This window comes from Hemibagrus wyckioides, linkage group LG15 (genome assembly GCF_019097595.1).
Source record: "Hemibagrus wyckioides isolate EC202008001 linkage group LG15, SWU_Hwy_1.0, whole genome shotgun sequence".
NCBI lineage: Eukaryota > Metazoa > Chordata > Actinopteri > Siluriformes > Bagridae > Hemibagrus > Hemibagrus wyckioides.
Genome location: NC_080724.1, coordinates 8292005 through 8317580, shown reverse-complemented (window position 1 = coordinate 8317580; position 25576 = coordinate 8292005). Strand labels below are relative to the sequence as shown.

General features: G+C 37.1%; 1 protein-coding gene across 2 annotated transcripts; it reads left to right on the top strand.

Annotated features, from left to right (window-relative positions):
* The first annotated feature begins 1344 nt into the window (after positions 1-1344).
* ada (adenosine deaminase) lies at positions 1345-21800 on the top strand. 2 transcript variants are annotated; one of them, XM_058410596.1, is made up of 11 exons: positions 1345-1503; positions 8846-8907; positions 10030-10152; positions 11702-11845; positions 12391-12506; positions 14612-14733; positions 16481-16552; positions 17798-17899; positions 18864-18931; positions 19639-19768; positions 20325-21800. In XM_058410596.1, the coding sequence occupies exons 1-11, from the start codon at positions 1453-1455 to the stop codon at positions 20427-20429; spliced, it is 1095 nt and encodes a 364-aa protein (XP_058266579.1). In that variant the 5' UTR covers positions 1345-1452; the 3' UTR covers positions 20430-21800. The 2 variants fall into 2 exon arrangements, with proteins under 2 accessions (XP_058266579.1, XP_058266580.1); XM_058410597.1 differs by lacking the exons at positions 1345-1503; positions 8846-8907 and adding an exon at positions 10716-10791.
* Positions 21801-25576: the final 3776 nt, after the last annotated feature.

Genomic DNA, 25576 nt, shown 5'->3' with positions numbered 1-25576 from the left:
AGAGTGTGGGAAAGAGGTAAAGAAGCGAGTGCAGGCAGGTTGGAATGGGTGGAGAAAGGTGTCGGGAGTTCTGTGTGATAGAAAAATTTCAGTGAGAATCAAGGGGAAGGTGTACAGGACAGTGGTGAGACCGGCCATGCTGTATGGTTTAGAGGCAGTGTCACTGAGACAGAGACAGAGAGGAGTCAGAGCTGGAGGTAGCAGAGCTGAAGATGTTAACGTTCTCTTTGGGAGTGACAAGGTTGGACAAGATTAGGAACGAGTACATCAGAGGGACGGCTCATGTCGGACGTTTGGGGGACAAAATTAGAGAGGCCAGGTTAAGATTGGACATGTACAGAGGGAGGATGGAGAGTGAGTATATTGGTAGGAGAATGTTGGACACTGAGCTGCCAGGCAGGAGGCAAAGAGGAAGGCCAAAGAGGAGGTATATGTTTGTAATAAATGAGGATATGAAGCTAGTGGGTGTAAGTGTTCAGGATGCAGAAGATAGGGATAGGTGGAGAGAGATGATTCGCTGTGGAGACCCCTGAAGGGAAAAGCCGAAAGAAGAAGAAGAAGAAGATAGACATGTAAAGTAATTACCCAAGTAGTGTTTCACCACATGTCTTATTTACTCTTACTTGAGTAATATTAATAAATATTATCTTTATTATTGTGACTTCCTTTCCAATTTACGGAGCGGCATCAAATTAAAATGGCCGCAAACAGAATAATTACACAAAGTAGCACTTATTAATGTGGCTTAAAATGGTAACAAGATAGATAGATAGATAGATAGATAGATAGATAGATAGATAGATAGATAGATAGATAGATAGATAGATAGATAGATAGATAGATAGATAGATAGATAGTCGACTTTATTGTCGTTGCACAAAGTACCACGAAATTAAGATTATGGTGTAAAAAAGAGAATAACAAAAAATTAAGGATAAAAAAAATAAATAAAAATATTGGCTACCTTATCAGATTGGACTGTTTGATTGAGATATATAAAAAAAACAGTAGCTAGTTATTGCACTGCGATGCGACTTTAAAAACCTTACACACTTCTAAATATATATGTATATGTTATTAAATATTAGATCAATCAAACTTTTATTCACTTGATCTGTATTACATCATATTACTAATCATGACAAACTTGAGGCCTATATATTACTGAAAAATGTACTGGAATATGTGAATGTACCAGTCATAATGATGGGGCCTAAAAACAGTTCATAGGGGGACGGTTTTGAACAAAATGCATATAATTGAATTTGGGGTTGGGAAATGGCTACAGCAATGCTTTAATCGTATGCCTGGCAACCCTGTGAACCACCGGGTTTGTGAAATAGGCTGAACTGCCATGCTCAGCGCGTGCAGTTCAGCAACTCGGCAACTTCGCTCCAGTTCGTCTCAAGAGTAAGTTAGTAAGTTAGTGCGGACGCCTCTTGATTGAGAATCATGGCGGAAATTTTTGTGAATGGCGGAAAAGCTACGTTTGACAAACCCAAGGTGAGTTTATTTGTTTATTTCCCGTCGGGGTGCAATATGTAGTGTGTGGCTTGGATGTTAACGTGTGTGTTTGCTGATACTTTCTGGCACCTGATCTAGGCTGATCTTCCTCTATTATTATTATTATTATTATTATTATTATTATTATTATTACTACTACTACTACTACTAATACAACAACAACAACTACTACTACTACAACTACTAATATAATAATAATAATAATAATAATAATAATAATAATAATAACAGAAAGCATATAAAAACACTACACTGTACCGTGCCTCCACATTTTTTTATTTTTATTTTACCTAGAAAGTTGCATGTAGTGTGTCTTCAAATATTTTCTCTAAAAGTAATGTACTCCAATGTCTGTTTTTAAAGGTACTATATACCCCCATTTCCAGGTATAAGAAACATTTTAAATGTACAATGTTATTGAGTGTGCATACAGTTTCCTGGTAGGTTTAAGCTGCACAGTACAACGGTGGGCAACAATTTGTTTGCAAAAGTCCTAATCCATTCCCGAGCTCTGAAGTCTGTCAGCTTCACATTTAAGTCCATAAGCTCAAGTCAGAGTCCTGAAAGAAATCCCCCCCCTCCCACCGACCCCTCTTTATGGGGGATGGTGAGTGCCTTAAGGAATTGCATAAGGCTGAGTCGAATTATTTCATGTTAAACAGATTTACATGCCAGAGCATGAAATAAATCAGTAGGCAAGAATAAGTCATAAATAATTGAGCTGAGATCAAGTCAGAGTTCCTGACTATTCTAATTACCGCATTAATATTTATCACTTCATGGCACACACCTCATCATGCCTGGGATCTTTGGACTATTAGAAATGTTAAAAGCAGGGGTTCTGAAACTAAGGGTCACGACCCCACTCAGGGTTCCTTGAGTTACAAATGGGGACTTAAAAAGGACCGACCCCAAATACGTATGTATGTCTTCAGGATATTAAAGATTAGGACATACTCTTGAATGTAAGTTCAGCATTTTTGTGTTGAGTCAAAGCCCTTGTCAGGAATCTTGTTCACAGTGGAATGTTTTTTTTAGAGCATAACACCACAAAACCTTTTGCAGATTTAAATTAGAAACATAACGTTGTGCACATCTTATGGATGTACTGATGTATAGGAAGTGTGCAAATAATTCTGCTTGTGTTACCAGCATTGCACACACACACTCACACACACACACACACACACTAATGTAGCAGTGCATAACTTATGCAGCAGGTATAAACCCGGCCTTAAATGCTTTGACATCCATGACGTTTCTTGGACTGGCCCTAGTAACTCCACTTAGATGAGGCACTTAATAATTTTATAAAGAGATATAGCTACATTATTCAATTAAATTGAATATTTCATTTCAATTCAACTCAATTCAATTCCACAGAGCAAGCCAAAGGCAATAGTGGCAACGGAAACCCAAAAGAGAGCTCATACTTATCTCATTATGACTTGCAGGTTATGTTTTTATTCAGTGATTAGACCATTTAGTTTCACTTTTAATAATTTCAAGCACTGTTGTGTTGGCGTGCAGGAGTCAAGCAAGTCCTTGAATGTCTACTGATCAAGCAGTAATGCCATTTAGCAGGATGTTGAAAGCCAGAGTGAAAGAAATGCAGTTCGAAAAAGCTGCTGTTTCACCGACCCTTCCCTCACATTAGCTTTGCTGACTGGAATTCATGCCCTTTGGAGCCATTTATCTTAGTCAGCATGCAGAGAGCGAAGATATTGTGAACTGATACAATAGTTCAGCTGATAGGAGCTTTATGATGTCCTCTGTAACGAACGCGACCCTTTGCGCTCCATTCATCACGTTATCATGACAGTGTAATAGTGAGGAGAGGTCAGTGTGTGTGTGTGTGTGTGTGTCAGGGTATTGATTCGTGTTGACTGGAGGATTAAAGCAATGCCTTCTCTTACTATTATCATATAACACCCACCATGTGTAGAGGTGTTTGATCAGATTTGTAGGAGCTTTGTACAGAGGCAGCTGGTGTCTTTTAAAGACTAAAAAAAGTATCAGTAAAGCTTGTCTCAAACTGTTGTTATTATGGCTTATTTAGGCCTCATTGCTCAACAGGGGTGTCGTAAGTGGGGGGAAAAGGGTGACTGAGTGCATAGGGCCCTGGCATCAGTGAGATGTGAGGGGCCCTGGCTGCCCTGCCCTCAAAGATCCTCAAATAGTATTATCTTTATTGTGAAATTGAGTGTACAGTGCCTGCGCTTGCATGCAGTATTCTGATCCTCGCTGTTTTAGCAAGATTCAGCACACCCACACGTTTGTGTGGACACCTCCTATAGGAACAGGGTGCACGCAAATGTGAATGATTTAATTGGTTATTCAAGAACAATGCCAAATGATAATTGGCTGTGAGGGAGCACAGTCGAGACTGACGCCGCAATATGCACAATGTCCGAACAAAAATCAGGCTACCAAAAAAGAGAGAGAGAGAGAGGAAAGGAAAGGAAACGAAAACAAAATGAAGGAAAACAACTTCTCCCAAGTTTTCCCCCCTAAGAGCGCAGGTGAGAACGTGTTTTGTGATAAGAGAAACAATGTTACGAAGCTAGCAATTAAAAATCTTAGCTTACTCTAAACTTTGAAATAACATGTAAAGTGCTTGAACGTGAGGTAATTTTTTAGAGATAAAACATGAAGAATAATATGAAATCTATGTGTGTACTGTACCTTGCCCTGTCTCAGAGAGTGCAGCAGTGGGTCCATCACAACAAGGTTCTACTGCTAGTTTTTCAGCCTTTTTCACTTTTGATTATTTTATTTATTTTGAATTAGACAGACGTGCTTTGAAAGAAGGCAAAGTGGTGATTTGAGTTATATTGTGTTTATTTGTTTATTTTACTGATTGAAAGAATAGTAATGTTCTGAACAACGAGCACAATGTCTATAAAACACAATTCAAATAAAAAAAAAAAAAAATCATTAAGTTGTCATTTTTATATGTAAGGGGGTACCTGAGGTACTTTATTTAGTATAAAGTCACAGGGGTAGGCAAAGTCAATCCTGGAGAGCCGCTGTCCTGTAGATTTTAGCTTCAACCCTAAGATGAAGAAGAAAAAACAAAACAAAACTGTCCATAGCCTTAGTATTCCTGAAGACCTTGATTAGTTTGTTGAGGTGTGCTTGATTAAGGTTGGAGCTAAACTCTGTAGGACAGTGGCCTTCCTGGACCGACATTACCTATCTTGGTATAGCACAATTTATACACAAATTATTTCTGTGCTGTATTTATGTTCTTTTCAATTTTACATCACTGATTTGACAACAGTTACTGTATCAGTGAGTAAAGTGTATATACTTTTATATTATTGTTTAAAAAAAAAAAGGTGATAAATAGCATGGATCATGAAATGATGGGAAAGGGGCCCCCCCATACTCTGTCTTTGCATAGGGCCCAAGAATTGGGGCTACACCCCTGTTGCTCAATCCTAATTGTTGTCCATATTGTTGATCTTCTTATGAATTTTTAGCTCTACTATCTAATATGATGACCAGCCATCAGTGGTATTGCATGAATTTGTTTCAACAAAGACATAATTCTGCCTGTTGCAAAAATCAGTGAGAGTCAAAGAGAGTAAATGTACATATATGCACTTTTTGTTTTTATTAATTACAACATATGCTATACATGTTTTTCACTGTCAGTACATCATGTTTTTTGTGGATTTTGCTCCACATATTCAGAAAGACAAAATTGCAGATATTTCTAAATGGAACAACCTCATTTAGAGATGCATTTGCAGCATTTATTTACATCATGCTGACAATGCTGTCATGTCTGCTTCTGGATTTTCCACATATTCTCAGTGGTTCCTGATTTTTCAGACACTGCGTACAGAGAGCATCCAAAACGAATCTGATATTAAACTCATGGTAACAATGGTTAAGAAGTGAGTGCATTTCAAAGTAAGGGACTTTTCACTTTCCAGCTTCTAATTACAAACACACTGAACAGAAAACTGCAGAAGATCATAGTTTACATGTGATTAGATGCAGAAAACAAGGAGGCACATACTTGCAGATTTTCCAAACTAATCCACATCTGCACGTGAACACTATGTCCTTGGAACACATAAAGCGAATTCGGATGCATTTTAAAGGACACACAGGAAGCATTAAGTTTGAGATGGACCATCTGGTAGTGCATTCCATAACAAAACACAGTTTACCCAACATTTACACACAGGGGGGTTAACTAAGACCATACACTCCATACAAAAATGTAATGTCAATGAAATTGATTGGTCCAGAGGTTTCTGAAGACTTTAGGGGCTTTAGTCATATTATAAACAGATGTTCTTAACACATAAAAATGTGTATTTGTTTTGACCATCACCTCCATGATGAACATATTTACACTGATATAGGGTATGGACAGCTGTGTTTATATGGCATGTGTATAGATTACAATGGAAACATGCACTCATGTTAGTCTGATCCCTGAGTGGACTGAACCTCTGCTGTTTTAGGCTTAAAAATTTCTTGGCTGTAAGTAGGCACCACATGATCAAATAGTTAGAGCTTGGACAGATGTTCCACATCTGATTTCATACTTTTTTTCTCTCTCTCTTTTGGCATGGGTGGTAACAAAGCGAATATGAATGAATAATTCATTCATCTTCACTAACATTGTTATATGTATCCAGAAACTGGGGCTGCTTTTATAAGGTATAAATACAGCATATATGTATATACTGTATAGCAGTTTCTTACAGACCACTAATTTGATTGGAAGAGAGGCATTCTGAGTGTTGATATTTAGTATAAGCACACTCGGATGTTTTTCGCTTTGTATCCTCTCACTTATCAGCCACATGAAATTCCTATTCCACTGATGTTACACTGAAACAGTGGTACTATAGTAACTCTACTACAGTAGACTTAGCGACATCATCAGCAGACATTGCAAACCATGCAACTTCCACAAGTATACTTCCGACTGAAAATATTACAGCTTGTCAGATGAAAATGAAACGGAAGAAGTGTTGCAAATTTGACCAGAAGGACCATAAACAGTAATGTACAAATAAATGTGAGCTAGCTAGTCAGTGAACCAGCAGGCAATCAAGTGTGTGTAGCTTCAGCAGGAACTATTTCTGCTAGCAGAACCAAACAAAAAACATATGGTGTCTGAAATGTTACTTATTCAAAATTAATTTCTTGCATAGAGAACATTTGGCAGATGCCCTTATCCAGAGCAACTTACATTTTATACAACTGAGGGTTAAGGGCCTTGCTCAGTGGCAGCTTGGTGGACCTGGGATTCTAACTCGCAACCTTTTGAGCAGTAGTCTAACACCTTAACCACTAAGCTACCACATCCCCTACAAGAGCTATTATATAAAAGCAATATCTGACTTGCAGTTGTGCTGCTATACTGAATATCAGCCTAGCTGTGATTAGCTACAGCACTATCATGCTCATGCAATATTGCTTACGTATAAAATATGCCACCTTAAACACTGGGAAATCCCCAGAGTAGAAATGACCGCGTCAGCATGTCAGCAATAAATGCTGTAAATGCGTCATGTTGTCATGTTGTCCCACAAACATCATATCTAAGCACTTGCACTTCCACATGATGGTAAAAACTTCAAACTCTTGCACTTTTTTCATTTGTTTTGTGAGATTCTGGTCCTAAAGCAACTTCAAGAAGAAAAAGAAACTGTTTTGTATCTGTTCAATCCCAATAATGTATAAGTATTTGGTTATATCCCTATTTCCAATCCAGTACTAGCCCTGACGCTAGCCCCTCTGATTGGGTTTTGCACTAGATCCCCTGCTCAAGACCTCTTCCAACACAGGAATCAATCCTCTCTAGGTGCATGCTGTAACATACCTACTTTTATTGCTGCTGTGTAGGGGATCACAGTCCCTATTTTGTGAAACCTGGCATTAAAACAGACAGTAGAGATTTAAGACTCTGGACAGTGGAAGTCTGGCAGTTCTTGGATTCACAAGCACGCTAACACTGGACATCTGCTGGTGAACTGATACTTCTGTCGACTGTATAATGAGTTAACATGGAAAAGCTTTGACTCGGAATATAGAAGAGCAGACTTTTGATAAATGATAAAACACTTGTGATATCACAAAGAGAAAGACCTCTGTAATATACATTGACATGAATCGACAACTGTCATTTTAAGCATTAAAAGTTGACTTTTAACAAAAATGGCATATTACAGTGACTTTCCAGCATAATGTTTTTAATTTTCTTTCTTTCTTTCTTTCTTTCTTTCTTTCTTTCTTTCTTTCTTTCTTTCTTTCTTTCTTTCTTTCTTTCTTTCTTTCTTTCTTTCTTTCTTTCTTCCTGTCTTCCTTCCTGTCTTCCTTCCTTCCTTCCTTCCTTCCTTCCTTCCTTCCTTCCTGTCTTCCTTCCTTCCTTCCTTCCTGTCTTCCTTCCTTCCTTCCTGTCTTCCTTCCTTCCTTCCTTCCTGTCTTCCTTCCTTCCTGTCTTCCTTCCTGTCTTCCTTCCTGTCTTCCTTCCTGTCTTCCTTCCTTCCTGTCTTCCTTCCTTCCTTCCTTCCTTCCTTCCTTCCTGTCTTCCTTCCTGTCTTCCTTCCTTCCTTCCTTCCTTCCTGTCTTCCTTCCTTCCTTCATGTCTTCCTTCCTGTCTTCCTTCCTTCCTTCCTTCCTTCCTGTCTTCCTTCCTTCCTTCCTGTCTTCCTTCCTTCCTTCCTGTCTTCCTTCCTTCCTTCCTTCCTTCCTTCCTGTCTTCCTTCCTGTCTTCCTTCCTTCCTTCCTGTCTTCCTTCCTTCCTTCCTTCCTCCCTTCCTGTCTTCCTTCCTGTCTTCCTTCCTGTCTTCCTTCCTTCCTTCCTTCCTTCCTTCCTGTCTTCCTTCATTCCTTCCTTCCTTCCTGTCTGTCTGTTTCAAACACATTTAATTGGTTCTGTTTTACAAACTAGTAGCTTAATTTAATCCACAACAGAAGACAGAGCAGGCAGCTACTAAGGATCAGTCACTTAATGAATGAACTCTGGTCTTCTGTTTCTGGCAAACATCAAATGTAGCTTCCTGCTGGTGTGAAAAAAACCTCAACGTTCGCATGTTTTTTGGTCACATCCTGTTAGAGCGACATCCTGATGCACACCTGTAGACTAAATAAGATTAAAAAAGTGCACCTTCTGTATGTATTTGTTTCAGTATAATACATGTAACCTATTCTGTCCATATAATCTGTTCATCGCCACTTCTCCATACACTCCACACTATTTCTCCACAATCTTTCATTTGTCTTTGTTTGCTAGATTGAAATGGGTGATAAGACAGTGTATAATGAACATTATGTAATTAATTTGCAGATTGAACTGCATGTGCATCTTGATGGCGCCATCCGGATCGAGACCATACTTGATGTGGCCAAGTAAGAGCAAATTTTATTGCTGTTAATTCTATGTTTATTTGTTTTTTTTTTTCTAGAGAAAAAGGAAAGACATGTTTAATTAGATCTTTTGATGGACAGGAACTAAGTTTAGCCTCAGTGTAAATAACAGATATATATCATAATATTTGTTAACTGAATATTGCTTGATAAGTTTTTAAAACAGTTAAATATAAAGATAAAAGGGCATACATACACACGTAATGTCTAAAACAAAATGTACAAGTAATTGATGTAGTCCAAAACCTGTTCTAAAACAGCCTATGAGAATATGCATTATGAAAATAAAAGAAAAGGTTCAGTGATAGTTCATTTCCTCCTTAGGAGCAATATCCAAGCAACTGAAGGGACCATAAACATCTGTACAAACATTTGTACGCGAATGATAACACAGATAATGCATCATACATGAAAGAGGTATAAATTAACTCTCAGGAGTAAACATAGTTTGGTCCAAAAGTTTTAACTGAACACCCAAGACAACAACATAGAAATTGGAGTTGGTTCCTGCTATCTACATCCCATCATCCAGCAGATTCAGTTCTTCATTTAACCTTCATTTTAGCAGAATCCCTCAGACATAGAATCACTTTACAAAGGGGTTAAAGCAATGAAAGATTCTCGCCAGATTCTAAAGTGAGTCTTTGACATCTAAAACTTGGTCCTATTTGACCATGTCAATAGACGTGAGCAATTCTAATGTGCAACTGTCATTGATTGCATTAGTCCTGGAAAATGTCAAGAAATTTGTTTCTGGGAGTGGAAGCCTTGAATGAGCCATGAACTAGGTGTTAGATTGAAATCTTACAAAGTCCCTGTTTGATTCCTGTAAAAGGTGTCATATGTCCATGGATTAACCAGTCAAAAATTTGGATACTGGCCAAAACCTGATTGACATTTGTAATCTAATTACCACACATAACTAACAAAACAACAGAATTAGAATTACTTTAGTAGATTGTGGGTAGAGGTGTATGTGTGTTTGGGAAAGTAGTGAACAATGTTATATTGTTGTATTCTGTTATGAAGTAATCAGCATGCTATTACTTACTGTTGTATGGGAGCGCATGAAATCACATTAATGTTCCTCTGACTGGGTTTTAGGCGGCGAGGAATTGCCCTTCCTGCAACCACGGTGTCCGAAATGACCAGCCTGTGCACGGTGGATAAGCCGGGCTCACTCACTGAATTCTTGGACAAGTTTAATCAGTACATGCATGTTATTGCGTAAGTATTACCTCAGCTGAAACCTAGCAGATGTTGATAATAAAGTAAACGTAGTAAGTGTATTTTTTGTTTTTAAATAAAGCTTTTGCACCGAGGGTTAATATGCAGCCGGACAGTGTGGTCTCTGTTACATTACAGAGCCACAGTGGAGGCAGAATGACTGTTTTTACGACTGTTTTCGGTATCCAACATAATCTTTGCCTAGGCAAGTTTGTAAAGGAAATGATTGTGCAATGTGAAGTATGATTATGGTTGTGTTGTTGGGGGAGGGGATCAGGGTTTCCTGGGTTTTATATAATAATAGTGAGAAAAAATAATATATGTTATGTTAAAGCACTACAGACTAGTTTTGCTCTCTGCACACTGCTGTGCATCTGCTTGAAATTACAAAGAATTTATTTTTTAAGCCAAAGCCATGAAAGATCAAATGCTTGGATGTGTTTTTTCATGAGTCTTTTCCACAGTGCAGTAATTCTGAAAGAATGTTTTCATTGGAGTCCTAAAAACTTACTGGTTGATTTGGCCCATGCTGGTTTTTCTTATTTTTTTTTATTTTGCTTCAGTTCTGAACACTAAAGAACACTCGAACAAGGGCTCCAATCAAGCAGGAGCCACACGTCATTCCATCTGTTTAATCAGGTGATCTTTATATATGTGGCTTCGGCTTGGTTGAAATGTAAACCTGCATCCACACCAGCTCTTTGTGGAGAAGACTGGACAACTCTGTACTAGAACCAGTGCTTCAGAAGAGTTCGTTAGACGCTGCTGTTTAGACTTTTTGGCTTATGCTTTCACCTGTGTGAGGCATGTTTCGTGTCAGGTGCCTGCTGCTTCTTGTTTGCATCATGATTCCAGGATGTATTTTCTGAAAATCTCACATCCTGCTTGCTAAACTTCTGAAATGCAAGACTGCATTTGAACTGAATATTGGCACAGCTGTGATAACCTACAGCCCAATCACAGCCAAACACGATTACCTTTATACAACAGTTCTATAAACAAGAAACTAACATCAAGTAAATGGCATTTGGGTTAAACGTTCTGCTTATTTTTTAATCAACCAGCAGTGATTTGTACAATCCTGGTAAAGAAGCTTCCTGTAAAAATGGCATCCCTTCTTCCTTTTCATCTCCATCTGATGAGCTATTTTAAGTCAGAAGTTATATTCCTGTACATTATTTTGCCCTGTCGGCCCGTGATGATCTCTCTAACACTACTGATATAACTGTTTCGAACTTCGGTCAACCAATCAGATTAGAAGACTTGTAATGATAGCAATGACAAGGTACTGAAGTGAAACATTGCTCTGAATAGTTTAAAGCTTAGCTTGGATTTTTTAAATCACTTGGTTCTTTGTATAATAATGTAATGAAGTGAAATTAGCAGTATAAATACAATTTACACAAACCTTTCACATGCTGGGGAATTCCCCTGATTGTGGGAAAGTCGGTGTGTGTACACAGGTGTGAATGTGACATCTAATGTTCACAGCAGTGTAGAGGTTTTTTGGTTTGTTGTGCTAAATCCCTGTTTCATGCTGTGACCGTAGTGGGGACAGAGAGGCTATTAAGAGAATCGCCTATGAGTTTGTGGAGACCAAAGCTAAAGAAGGAGTGATTTACGTGGAGGTGAGGTACAGCCCGCACCTGATGGCCAACTGTGACGTGGAACCGATACAATGGAACCAGGAAAAGTGAGCCTTCCTTACACTGTTTAACATCTGGAAGTATCATATCTTTAATTTAAGTTTTGGCGTGTCCACATTCAGCATTGAATCTCTTTGTCATGTCACACAGTGGTGGTTAATAGCTCATATTAGACACTCAGGGCTTTAAGGATTTTCATAAGTATTTATGTTTGTGCCTATCCTACTTTATATTCATAGAATGTTTTTTAAAAAAATCCAAAAATGCTTAGCTTTTTCCACACAAATATTTCTTCAAAGTAAATCTTCATATCAAACCCATTTGGGATGCCCCGTGTTTGTTCATAAGCATCTGAAATTTGAAGGCGTTATTTTCAACCACTAAAATTCTGTGTATGTTTATTTAAATAGATGTACAGTCGTCTCACACTGTACGGCAGGAGTGTCCTCAGACTTGCAGCAATAAAATCATTCATCTGTTTATACTGATTGAAAATGTCTAAGTCGATTTCCATTCTGCTAGCAAAATGTAACTCTAGTGCACTAGTAAAAAGGAATCCTTTTTGAGCTTTGTCCCGCGTTTCTCTTGCTAGAGGTGACGTGACACCAGACGAGGTGGTGCATCTTGTGAATGAAGGCCTGAAGGAGGGAGAGAAGGCCTTCAAGATCAAAGCTAGGTCCATTTTGTGCTGCATGCGGCACATGCCAAGTAACGTACCCCTCTTTCAGTCTCACTCCTGCTCACTTCCTCTCTCCTGTTCCCTGTGTGTACATTGTGTCCTGATCTGGGTGAGAGTGAAGAGAAGCTTAATTCATTGCGTAGTCCCTATGTGGAATCTCTCAGCTCACTCTTAACTGTCTGCCTGTTGGAGAGCAACATCTATGTTCTATGCTTATTTGGTCGTACATCAAGTTGATTTATCATCTCGCTGCTATCTACAGTGTGGTATTTCAAATAAGGAGGGGAGCATGGAGAGGAAGTCGAGTTGCTCAGCATGCCCTCGTCTTCTTTCCCGAACTGTAAATCTTGATTTCTGTGTGTTGTCTTTCAATCCATACTTTGATCCCAAAAATGAAGCTTGGAACAGCTTGTAATTGATTCCAGATATGTAATTTTGCAGAACTAGCGCATACAGACATCTTGATCATATTATATTTATATACACTATATATGGTTTCTGTGAAGAAAGATACTTTAAGATACTTTACAGTGTCTTTGACATTCTGTAAGACTTCAACATGATCACAAACAGGGATTTTACGTCCTTGTCAAGAGGGACCAATTAATTTTTTATAACCAGAGCTCAACAATCTTATAATGAAAAGATTAATAATGAATGGATTTATTAATTATAGAATTTAACAAAGAAATGTTTAGACTCATTGATATGTTGATGTTTTCTCTAAGAGAGAGGAACTAATATTTATGGAAGGAATGTCTAGTGTCAGAGCATTGAAACAGTTTTCCACCATGGGAAAGTCTTCATAATTGATTTTGTAGTTTTTCAGAACCATGATAAGCTGAATATTTTTATCTTAAATAACTGAGGGTAAACAAGGTTTACAACAGTTATATCAGGGTTTCGCACATGTTCTGCAACATTCATCAGTCCGTCCAGGATCCCTCCAAAAAATTTATGCAAAATCAAGCAAACGCTATGATATTTAGAGGAGCTTGAACATTTTTCAAGATTAATGCAGATTTTTTGCAGATTTGGGCCAAGATGTCATGACAACACGCATTCAGTCGAAGCCCTGTTTGATTCACATTCGTCAAACATGTATACAGCCATCATAAAAAGTAATTACATGTGTCTCTTCACTGGTAGGAGTTGAAAAGTAATTTTGCCAATTCAAGTAGTTTTCTGCAAAAGACTTTTGGAGAGAGAGAGAGAGAGAGAGAGAGAGAGAATAAAATGAAGCAAATCAACCTTTTTTGGCCGCAACAATCATAAAAATTATAAATTTAAACAGATAAAAATTAGTTTTTCTTGTTAATGCAAAAAAAGAAAGGTAATTATTTGTTTAACGAACAGTTTAATAATAAACTTTGATCGCTGGCAGACAAACATCAGGAAATTCTGTTCTTAGAAAATAATCAAAACTTAAATGAAAGTAAATTGATTACTTTCCTATAACAGCATGCCCTGTAGTGTATTACTACCACGTGTATCTCATTCATACACCTATATATTCATGTTTATTATTTAGTTACAAGGAGAGTAGAGTACATAGACTCTGAAAATGCATTATAATTGTAGAAATAATTGTACTTTTTTTTTTAAATCAATGAAACAAGTTTAGGTCACAAACAATAGAGAAAATGTTACCCATGAGAGGTAGTTCACATAGACATATACCTCCATCCTCTTGTATTTTAATAAAGTAATGATAATTATGATTCACACTGTTTCCACTAATAGAGTGCGAGTGTGAGAGTGTGTGTGTGTGTGTGTGTCTGTGTGTGATATAAATATCGAATAATCTTGTGAATGTTGTATGTGAAATCTGAGTCAGTGCTCACCACATTTTCACACTACTGATGTATGCTTGCATGCGTAATACACACAAACACACCCTTCACCCTTACGAATACACTGTATGATCTCTAAATGAATCTCATTAGACCTTTAGACTACTAGAAGTCTAGTAGTTCTTAAAAAATGGTATGGACCAGGTCTAGTGTTCTACTAGACCTGGTCCATACCATTATAGACTGAGCCTTTCATTTGTCAGTTTTCTGTAATTTTTTTTATAACAAATCTGTTGCTCTTTTATGCTCTAATAAATCTTGTGTGTGTTTCCTTTGTGCAGGCTGGTCCATGGAAGTGTTTGAGTTATGTAAGAAGTATCAAAACGATGGCGTAGTGGCCATAGATTTAGCTGGAAATGAATCCATAAACTGTGAAGCCTCTCTCCACTCCAAAGCCTACGAGGTAAAAATTCCATCTTACTGTTTTTTTGTTTGTTTGTTTGTTTTTTAACAAAACAGCAGCTTTGACAGTAGGTCGAGCGAAGCACTAGTTATAATACGCTATGGTTTCTTATAGCAACAGCTACTTCTCAGGGGCATTTGATACATAGATTAATGATAATGTTGTTGATTTTAGTTTTCTGAAAGGAAATGTGTTAGAGAGGAGCATTTAGAGAGGAGTCTCTATTTAACCACTAACCACTCTGTAAGATTCAGAGATAAAATTGTCAACTAGGTATGAAATGTAGGACATTGTTCTTTAATTATTAAGAACATTGTGCTGTGGTGTAAGAGGAATAAAACTATTCTGGGTGTGCTGTCATTGGATAATCTGGAAATCTGCTGTTGATTATTTTTCTAACATCACGCCTCAGTGTGCTTTTTTTCTTGTGACATATATGTACCTCCAGGAGAAGATGGACAATGAACTCAGATATACTATATTGTAAACGGGATCCTTGCCATTGCGTGACGGAAGGGAGCTATAAAGTTTCCTCATGTTTTACCACCATTGGTTGTTGTGTCTATTATGATAAGCAAGGAAAGATATTAATGAATCTTTATCAGTGCTATTATGAAATCACCATAGTGCCCTTTCATCTGCTAGGAAAAGCATATCATCGGTTTGCTTATCTATAACATGCTGATTCATTCAAGGTCTCCTATGACACTGCTAGTCACTCTTACATGTTTACTCTTCACCATGAGGTGCAATATAGCTGATATAGCAATAAAGCAGTGACTTTTAAGATCTATTAATATCTGCAGCCATAATTTGAAAACTTTCTGTTTATGACCATTCAAATAAAGGGATTTTCTCTGTTCCAGGGTTACTTCAGACTAATTACATGGTTAGACATAGATGTTTCAGCCATGGGTTGTTGATCCACTCAGGATAGCGTGGCTTGCCATTTAGAGCAGTGTGGTATAGGGAGGATACTGGGAAATGGGAGGGAGGATTCTTGAAAAATGGCTATGCTATGACATCTGTTTATGCCGTTACTGTGAGGCTTAAATCCCTACATTTCTTTGTATATCATATTATCAAGAGAACAAAAAGATATAACATAACCTGTCTGTTTAATGCATTACAGATATTAAAAAGCGAGCATGCTGCATTTTAGAATGTGGTGTAACCAGTTTTACTTTGTGCCGTTTGAGAAATATGATATGGCATTCTGTTGTGGTAACATAATCAATGACAGTTTGGTGTGAAGCATTATTCCTCTGCTGTGGATTGCTATCCAGTAGTGGAACATACCGAAGTCTTTTATTCCACTTATACTAAAGTAATTTGCAAATGCTACTATTTATGTATCTGTTTATAGTTTAATGTAATAGAAATGTAGAAAAACTGCAAAGTCCAGAGTCTTTTTCTTCCTTAGACTTTCCAGTGCTGGAAATCTTAAAGCCTCTGACACCGGAGACTCCTTCCGAAAATGTTAAACAATGATCTCCTTATAGAAGACTTCCATATCAATGATTGTGTTTTGTTGTCGTTGTTTTTAATCCATTTATTATTGGCCTAGATTATGTTGAGCCACTAAAAAAGTTCTTGTCAGCTGTTGCTATAGAAAGACTAACATATTTTGCAGCAGTGCTACTTTCAGAGTTGTTGTTATAGAATGTTGTTATCTTCTGACCAATCAGAATTGAGAATCCAGCAAGTTAGTGGTTTAAATTTGCATAACAGTGTCTGCTGTTGACAGGAAGCAGAGAAAAGTGGCATCCACAGAACCGTGCATGCGGGAGAGGTCGGCCTTCCATCTGTCGTGAGAGAGGTGAGGCCTCGTTTTGTTTTTTTCTGGAAGAGTTTACACCACATCCTGTGCATATACATTGAAAATACAGATGACCCTTGGCTACTCTCTGCATCAAAGAATGATGCTATCGATAATGATCATTAAAAGAAGAAATCGTGTGTGCTTTAAAAGCAGGAATGCATAGTCTTGTGTTTACAGCCCATTGTCTGCTGTTTATGCAGATTTGTCTTCTCAGAAAGATCCAGCACATTATCTTCTGGCTTAATATTAAAAGATTTTGAAGTGAAAATTTCTACAGAATTACGATATTGACGTGGATATTTTAATAAATTGTATTCTGATAGCTTTTTTCTAATTCCGTTAACAACTTCTCATTTTCAGTGTAGATATTACATGAACTAATCTTTATCTACCACCTCTCTAGTGTATGTGTGATGACCAGCAACAAGGATCTGTTTTGTTTCTTTTTTCTGAGAAGTTGCTTGGTCAGCCAATATAAATTAGTGTGAAATGTCATTTTATGTAAATAACTTGAGGGAAAGCCTTAGTAGAATTGCGCTATTCTTTGCTAAGACTGTATAAGACATACTCTAGTCTGTGAGAGACTTAAAACTTTATTGTTGTAACTGTAAGACTTTTTTTCCCCTCAGTACTTGTACATTCTTGAAATTCTTATCTGTACCAGTCAGCCTTAGGTCAAACAGATTAGGTGGAAAAAAGAGGGCGTCAACAAAATACTAAAAATACACATTTGCAGAGTCATCACTGACTTATTTACACATTCAGTTGTTTACTATATTTTATCCCGAATTAAAACTTAATGCATTTTGTTGTTTTTAAAGAATAAGTGAAAAAGACAGAGTAAATACTCAGCTGTTCATAGCCTTCATAGTTTTGCTTCTATGTTGTTAATAGTTTATGCCAGTGGAACACCAGCACAATCCTAAATGTGTGGTATTCCCACAGTTTCTCTGCTTTCACTGAGCTAACATGGTCCACCAAACCATGGCCCCATGGCGAATGAATCATTTTGCGTCATTTTTGTTCTCGCCTCATTTATCATAGTGACACACCAAGGCAAACACTTGGCCTCTGTTGGACTGAAGAGGAAACAACCCAGCAACAATCCAGCCCTGCACTTATGTTCTTATACTTTTATGCAACAATATTTATGTTAATAAAATATATCAAAGTGAATTAGAACAAAACTTTTAGTTAAAAATTCTCAGTTAATCCTCTTTACGTTTCTGTTTCTGTTACTAGGCGGTGGAGTTATTGAAAGCAGAGCGTATTGGACACGGTTATCACACAATCCTAGACGAGGTTCTGTACAAGCAGCTGCTTGAACAGAATATGCATTTTGAGGTAAAGAAAATGTCAAATGTGTAAATTCAGTCAAATTGTATTTTGACAAATACAAGGTTGTTTTTTTCTATTTAAAATGAAAGTCTTTAAGTTAAAACTGCAGTACAGCACTCAAACATTTGGGTGATGAGATTATTGCAGTGCTCTGTGGTCACAGAATAAATAACGCCTTATTTCCAGTCATCCAGTCATGTTAGTGTGGTTATTCACAGGAATTGTTAATAAATGATATCATAGAAATAATCTTTTTCTGTGTCCAGCCTATAATGTGTTACATACACCATAGTATACAGTAAAAGGTCAAATGTTTGGATACACAAAACAAACCCCACACATGTGTTCAAGGTCATAAAGATATTTTTAATAATATTTAAATAGGATTGTGGTAGAAGTGTGTAAAGAGTGAAATCAGTGTGTACATTTCCAAAATGTTTTTTTGACAGAGTTTTTTGTTCAGAACTTGGGACAAGTAGATGACAAAGTGCTTGGCCATGGAAATGTAGAACATTTTGAAAGGGCCTCCTGGGTTTTTGTTCCCTCATAAAACTGAAAACAATATGAAAGAGTTTAATAGTTTTGATTTGTTTCACTTCTTACAAATCAAAAATTCACAGCATAATGTTTTGTTTTAGTGTTATTATTATTATTATTATTGTTATTGTTGTTGTTGTTGTTGTTGTAAAATAGAATATAGAGAATGGTACGGTATACCATCTGTGTAGACAAGTGGAGCTAATATTACTAATTATTATGAGCTGTTGAGAGAGCAGTACTCATAAAATAAGGGGGGGGGCTCATATCGCCCCCTGGTGGAAACTGCAAGCAGTCTACAATCAATCTGTCTTATGAGTGTGGTTCCTGGTTCTAGTTGGGTCAGTAACCCAGTAAGTGCAGTGAGTCTATACAGTGCTAACATTTGTGGTGTAATATAACTCAGTAATGTTACTCATGTTTGCCGTTTCAGACTTGTCCAGTCTCTAGCAAACTGACAGGAGCTTGTGAGCCAGACTTCACTAAGCATCCAATCATCAGGTAAATCTAGCTTATGTTCCTAAGGATTGACTCTAACAAACTGCATCCAAAACAACCAGTCTGATGTTAACCTGGTTATCTGGAATGAACAGTCTGGAAGTTTCCCTTTGAGTCAAGGGAAATTTAAATGATGATATGTGATGGTTATTTTATACAAAAATATTTGCTTATTGTACATGTGCCAATATTTCTGGACTGCACTGTAGCACCGCTTTTAAAATGAAAAGCTGGATCCTTAGCAATTGTTTTTAAATGTAAAATGTCAAGCAAATTTAAACATTATACCTTTTCCAAAATGTACAAAACTAACTTGGCCTGGTCTTCCTTTCATATTTTGATGACTTTGTGACCAAAATTGTCAAAGAGCAACTTTTTAATTTTTAAAACTATTTTAATGAGGTGTTAGTGATTTATATATAGCAGACTGCATTTTCTTTAATTCACAGATTCATGATTCAGCTGTGTTGTTTTACCATGACGTAATGGTTGAAAATTAGGATAAATACAAGACACAATATGAGCGTCTGTGCATCTGAGAAGTCTGGCACCATATGCTTTTATTAGAATATTGCTTTGTGTATTTTTCTCTTTCTTTCCATGCTTCTCTGAGTGAAAGAACCGTGGCCTCCTGTCTTCCAAATCTAACACCTTTTTCAACAAGGTTTTGCACTATGTCAGACGATAGACATTTGGATTTTTGTATGCAGGTTTAAAGAAGACAAGGCAAACTACTCTCTGAACACGGACGACCCTATGATTTTCAACACCACCCTGGAGTCCGACTACCAGACTGTGAAGCAGTACATGGGCTTTACTGAGGAAGAATTTATGCGGCTGGTGAGAGACTTTTCCCCCCTTGTCTTTACAAAGGGAGCACCGTACCATTCAGTGTAGTTCATTGTGGGTGAGAAAATATGTAGATCAACGGAACAGTAAACAGTAAAAATATGATTGATTCTCTTTGTAATGAATAAAACATGACAGCATAATGTAATCAAGAAAAATAATCAAGAATGATGTCACTTCCTGAAGTGTTTTATTTGAGTGACCACAGCAATATGCCAACAATTTTATATGTTAAGTTCCCATTACCACTTTCTATCTCTCAAAATTAATAAGAAAATACCAGCAGAAATGGAAAGCACACTGGATAATAGTCTACAAAACCTTATGTTGCAGTGGCTCATGTGCCATTACAAGTTCCTGTGAATTTAAAAATATATATAAACTTAATATAATATTAATATAAATGAATTTTATGAATCAACACCTTCTGACCATTCAGAATTCAACAGTGCCATAGTATTAAATAGCTACTTACAGCTGCAGATTGGCAGAGGTTAAGGCAGAAGTTAAAGGCACATTATCTTACTGTTTAAATTCTGTTTTGCAGAACATAAATGCAGCCAAGTCATCCTTCTTACCTGAAAAGGAAAAGAAAGACTTACTGAATCAGCTCTACGAGGCCTATGGCATGATCAATGACACCAACTTCTAGGCACAGATCAGCTGACCCAAAGCAGACCGAGTATTTCCGATACACTCCCACAGGAATCTCTTGACTAAGCCCTTACTCCAATAGCTGGGAGCGCTCTCTCATTCTGTGTTTACTATGTATACCATACAGTTGTTTTATTTCTATATAATGGTTTGTGAAAGAGACGCATCGATTCATGGACATAAGACATAAATATTGGCATCAATATTAAATCTATTTAATAACAAATGTAAATCCTTCTGCCTCTGTGGCTGCAGTGCAGACACCATTACAGCTCTGAGGACTTACGAACAAGATTATTAAAACCATTATATGTGGTAAAAATCAATATAAAGCTGTGTATTAGGGTATGTATAATGTATTTCTTTGATGTAAAGTTCAGAATTATTGGCACCCTTCATAAAGAGTCTGACGTGATGCGTTCAGACAAGAGCGAAAAATAAACTCCTGCACCCCATCAGAAAAAAGATGGAGATTGTATACACATCTGATATGCACAGTAAAATATGAAGATCGTTGTAGCAGGATATTTTTTGCCCACAACCTTGTTGCCTCTGCCGGGAAGTTCAGACTTGCCCAAAGATAAAACTTTCAGCAAAACGATGAGTAAAAATTTCCTGAAAATGACCTGTTTTAGAAATTACAGGCCCAGTGTTGGCAGGCATCACAAAATATGTATTGCAAGGATACTGGTAATCTAGAATAACTAGAAAGAAAATTACTTTATTTAATAAAAAAATAAAAATACACACTGAAGGGTGCCAATATTTCTGCAGTGCCGTTTCATCATTTTCTCATGTGTCTAATAGAGGTTGGAGGTGTTGATTGAGGTTTTCAATTGTTTTTACTCCAGATGATTACTTCAGGTGATTTTGTGTAATTTTATATTTGTATGCCTTTTTAATATTCTTAATGTATGTAAATCTGTTTTTTAAACATCATGCACACATTGCAATGAAATCTGTATAATATTACTTTTACTAGAATGCAAGGAACTACAGTATGGGCTACAGTACAGCAGTGTTGAATCGATGAGTTTTTGGGGGGATTTAGAAGTTTTGGCCCTTGGTTGCTTGCTCTCGATTCAGGTGCATAACTGATAATAGTTTTAATTAGAACAAATAGATGAATGTGATTTGCATTTGTGAATGATTGATTAATGCTGTGATTAATAACCTGCATTTTTACACTTTGTCCATTTTTCCTGTAAGGCCTATTTTACCAGGAGTGTCTTTATCACCCAGCAAGCACCGCTGTGTGACATACATTCATAAAAAGGTTTTCGGATATATGACGTGTAATGTGATGTTGAGCCATTTTGTCAGGAGACACGTGACTCAAGTCAGAATAAAACAAAATTAGCATTCCTAATGCTTTATTGTGTGGTTGGTATATATAGTATACACTGTAGGTAAGCTTTGAGCTATGAAAAAAATTAAAAGACAGGACAACTGACTGCACTTGCTAAAAATCATCATGCTGATATGTGTTTTCACTTGGGCTAAGGAGGCCTCATCAGGCCTCAGAAACGCTCTACAAACTGATCAAATCAGTATTTCTTGTTAAAGCATTTATCTTTCTGCCTACTAACCTAATCGTCATAGTTTTCTTTTTAACCACAAAAGACTCCTTATACCAAGATTCCTTAATAATCGCCAAGGAAATGGCTGCATGTGTTTCTTATATACACTATATTGCCTATATTTTAAGTTTTGGGACACCCCTCCAAATCACTGATTTCAGGTGTTCAAATCACGTCTATGGCACCATGTGTATAAAATCAAGCACTTAGGCATGCAGACTGCTTCTACAAACATTTGAGAGAGAATGGGTCACTCTCGAGCATGGTACCGTGATAGGTTCCCATCTGTGCAATAAGTCTATTCGCCAAATTTCCTCACCACTAAATATTCCATGGTTGCAACAGCAACTCAGCCATGAAGTGGTAGGCCACATAAAATCACAGAGCTGGATCAGCACAGTGCACAGAAGTCGCCAACTTTCTGCAGAGTCAATAGCTATAGGCCTCCAAACTTCATGTGACCTTCAGATTAGCTCAAGAACAGTGCATAGAGAGCTTCATGGAACGGGTTTCCGTGACCGAGCAGCTGCATCCAAGCCTTAAATCACAAAGTGCAATGCAAAGCATCAGATGCAGTGGTGTAAAGCACACCACCGCTGGACTCTGGAGCAGTGGAGATAAGTTCTCTGGAGTAACCAATCACACTTCTCTGTCTGGCAATCCGATGGACAGGTGCAGGTTTTGGCGGTTGCCAGGAGAATGGTACATTGTGTGAGGTGGCCTGCACAGAGTCCTGACCTCAACCTTTGTCTTCCCAACAGAGTTGAAGCTGTTACAGCTGCAAAGGGCGGGCCAACTTGATATTAAACCCTACGGATTAAGAATGGGATGTCATTAAAGTTCATGTGCATGTGAAGGCAGACGTCCCAAATCTTTTGGCAATATAGTGTATATACAGAAAATATAATCCTCATACACTTGTTCTATTTATGTAACACCCTTTAGCTGCTTGCTCTGCAGTCAAACATCAGGGGTTCTCAAACATCTTTATTTTACATCTGTAAAATAAATTTCAAGAACACAACAACATAACTAATCATTTCTATTAAATAGAGCCTTCTATTTCTGGACTTTCCACTGACACAACAGCTTCAAACTGATATTATTTTTAATATTGAGGTTCTTGAGGTTTGGATTAAACCCATTCGATTCAAGCAAGCTAATAATAATACATCAGTAAAAAAAAAAAAATGTTGGTGGTTTGGGATTTCCAGTACTGCAACAAAATGTAAAAATCATGGAGCACACTTTGAGAACCGCTGCTTGGCACTGAATATCTTTCTAATTGTGTTGTTGTACTTCCTTATCTTAACAGAAGGGGGCAGACTGTGTATGAACAGTGTGCATTTGAGCTGGCATGACCTCTGCAAGTCTTTACAACTTTACAATTCATTTTAGATCAAATCTATCAGAGTGTCTTCTGAACTCATGCTTCAGCAGAGGAGATTAGCCATGAGGGTAATCTGAAATTTTAATATAAAGTTACTATTTTATCCCTAATGAGCAAACCCTTTCGTCATACTCCAGACAAGAGGTACGGATCAAGTAGTGACATGCCCTTTTTAACATTTGAGGTTAGAAAAAAATAAAAATAAGGAAATCATGCTCACCCAAGAGTGGAGTAAGCAAATTGACCTCAGACCATAAGGGAACCCATTGTACAGCTATAGCGCCTCTGGTGTATGGAGGTATGCGCAGTGTAACACCTTACCCCGCTCTCCCCTTTATTGCTTTAAATAAACTTCTATAATATGTTCTTCTTTCACATGAATTGAATTCAATGCATCACATAAAAGACTGTAAGAAAATGCAAACAAACAAAAAGCTAAATTCCTTAAAAAAAACAGTCTGTTTTGTTGTCTGTTGTACTGAGCTGGTGGGAAAAACATGGCATTTTGTATGTCTGTTTTTAGCAACAGGCTGGAAAGATAAATACTCAGCTCGCTCCAGAACAGCCCCGTGGTCTGACATGGTGGTTTTCAGCTTAATTGCATGGCTGCTCGAAGCATCTGCTTAAATTTGATAGCACTGAAAGCAAACGCAAATGCTTTCTAAAGTTCCCTCCCAACCATCTCCATGGAGATCCAACATGAAATAGGCCTCCAATAGACTGAGACTGTGAAGTGGTGCGTTCCAAATCATATACTCGTGTACTAAAGAGGATGTCACCTTATTACCTGTAAAGCGAGGTGGAAAATAATTTTGTTGCTGTACTTAAGTACTATTTTGCAAGATTTTCACTTTACTTTAAGATGACTTTTAAAAATAGCATTCTATGTTCTAATTCATTCACATCACTATACCATATTCAGATCCAATCACTGTATTCAGATATTAACCTTCTCTATTTTTGATATTTAATTTTATATAGTAATTTTATTTACCAGATTTTTCCTATATGCCCTATGTAATCTCTTTTTACTTTATTATCTTATTTGTGCCATATTTTTTTTTCTTGTACCTTATTTTTTAATTTAATTAATTAATTAATTTGTTTGTTTGTTTGTTTTTAATTGGCTCTAGTTTTATATCAAGGACAGTCATAAAAAGCATTTCACATGCCGTACTGTGTGTGATTATGTATGCGAAAAATAAAATTAGAATTTGCATTTTAAATTACGCATCATAAATCTCTCCTTTTCTGTTTTGTTGTTGTTAGAAACATGTTGTCTTTTGCAGGAATCACAGATTCATACAGGTGGAGGTGTCTCATTTGCGTCTCGCCTTTAAAAAGAAAAAGAAAGAAATACAACAGCTTTTAAAATTCACCATTAAAGCAGAGGCATGGTATGTTAACAATAAGCTTGGTAAAGTACTTAGCTGTGTTTTACTGTATTTTACTAGTTCAATTAGCTAGCTAGGTAAGCTCTGTACATTAGTTTGTTCATTAGCTAGCTTGTTAAATTAGCAAGCTAGTTAAGTTTTGTTTTTATTGTTCATGTGCCTTAACATTCATCCTGAAATGGTTATTGAACGTCTACTAGTAAGTTCTAAATGTATCTGAGTTTGCAGAATATTTTCGTTGCTTATGAACAGTTATAAATATTGACTGTTTAAAACTGATCCTAGATATGTTTTAACTTTCACTCAAGTAGATTTTCATCTCTGTACTTCTGCATTTAATTGAAAAAGATTCTGACACACTGCACATTTTTTTATTTAAAAAGTAAAAAAAAAAAAAGTTATTTTTCCCTCCTCTGGTTTTAAACCTCATTGCTTCATCAGCAATGGTTTTTAGAACTAATGATGTACTAAAGGTGGCACAGTGTTGCGGCCTCACAGCTTGAAGGTCACTAGTTCGATCCTGAGCTCTGGTTACTGTCTGCGTGGAGTTTCACATGTTCTCCTCGTGAACCCTGCCTCTAGCTTCTCCTGGTTCCTCCCAAGATCATATAGGTAGGTGGAATGGCTATTGACGAAGTTATATATGGCTATTGCCTCTTGGAGTGAATGATTGTATCAATGGTGCACTGTGATGGACTTTTGGGGAGTGAATTATTCCAGTCTTCACGGGATAGGTCCTGGATCCATTGAGACTGAAAAAAAAGACGTAATTGATGAATGA

Excerpts from the sequence above, each read along its gene's own strand:
- ada (XM_058410596.1), top strand. The coding sequence starts at position 1,453 with ATGGCGGAAATTTTTGTGAATGGCGGAAAAGCTACGTTTGACAAACCC. Across the intron at positions 8,908-10,029 it reads ACCATACTTGATGTGGCCAA|GCGGCGAGGAATTGCCCTTC; the intron begins GTAAGAGCAAAT and ends ACTGGGTTTTAG. Across the intron at positions 18,932-19,638 it reads ACTAAGCATCCAATCATCAG|GTTTAAAGAAGACAAGGCAA; the intron begins GTAAATCTAGCT and ends TTTTGTATGCAG.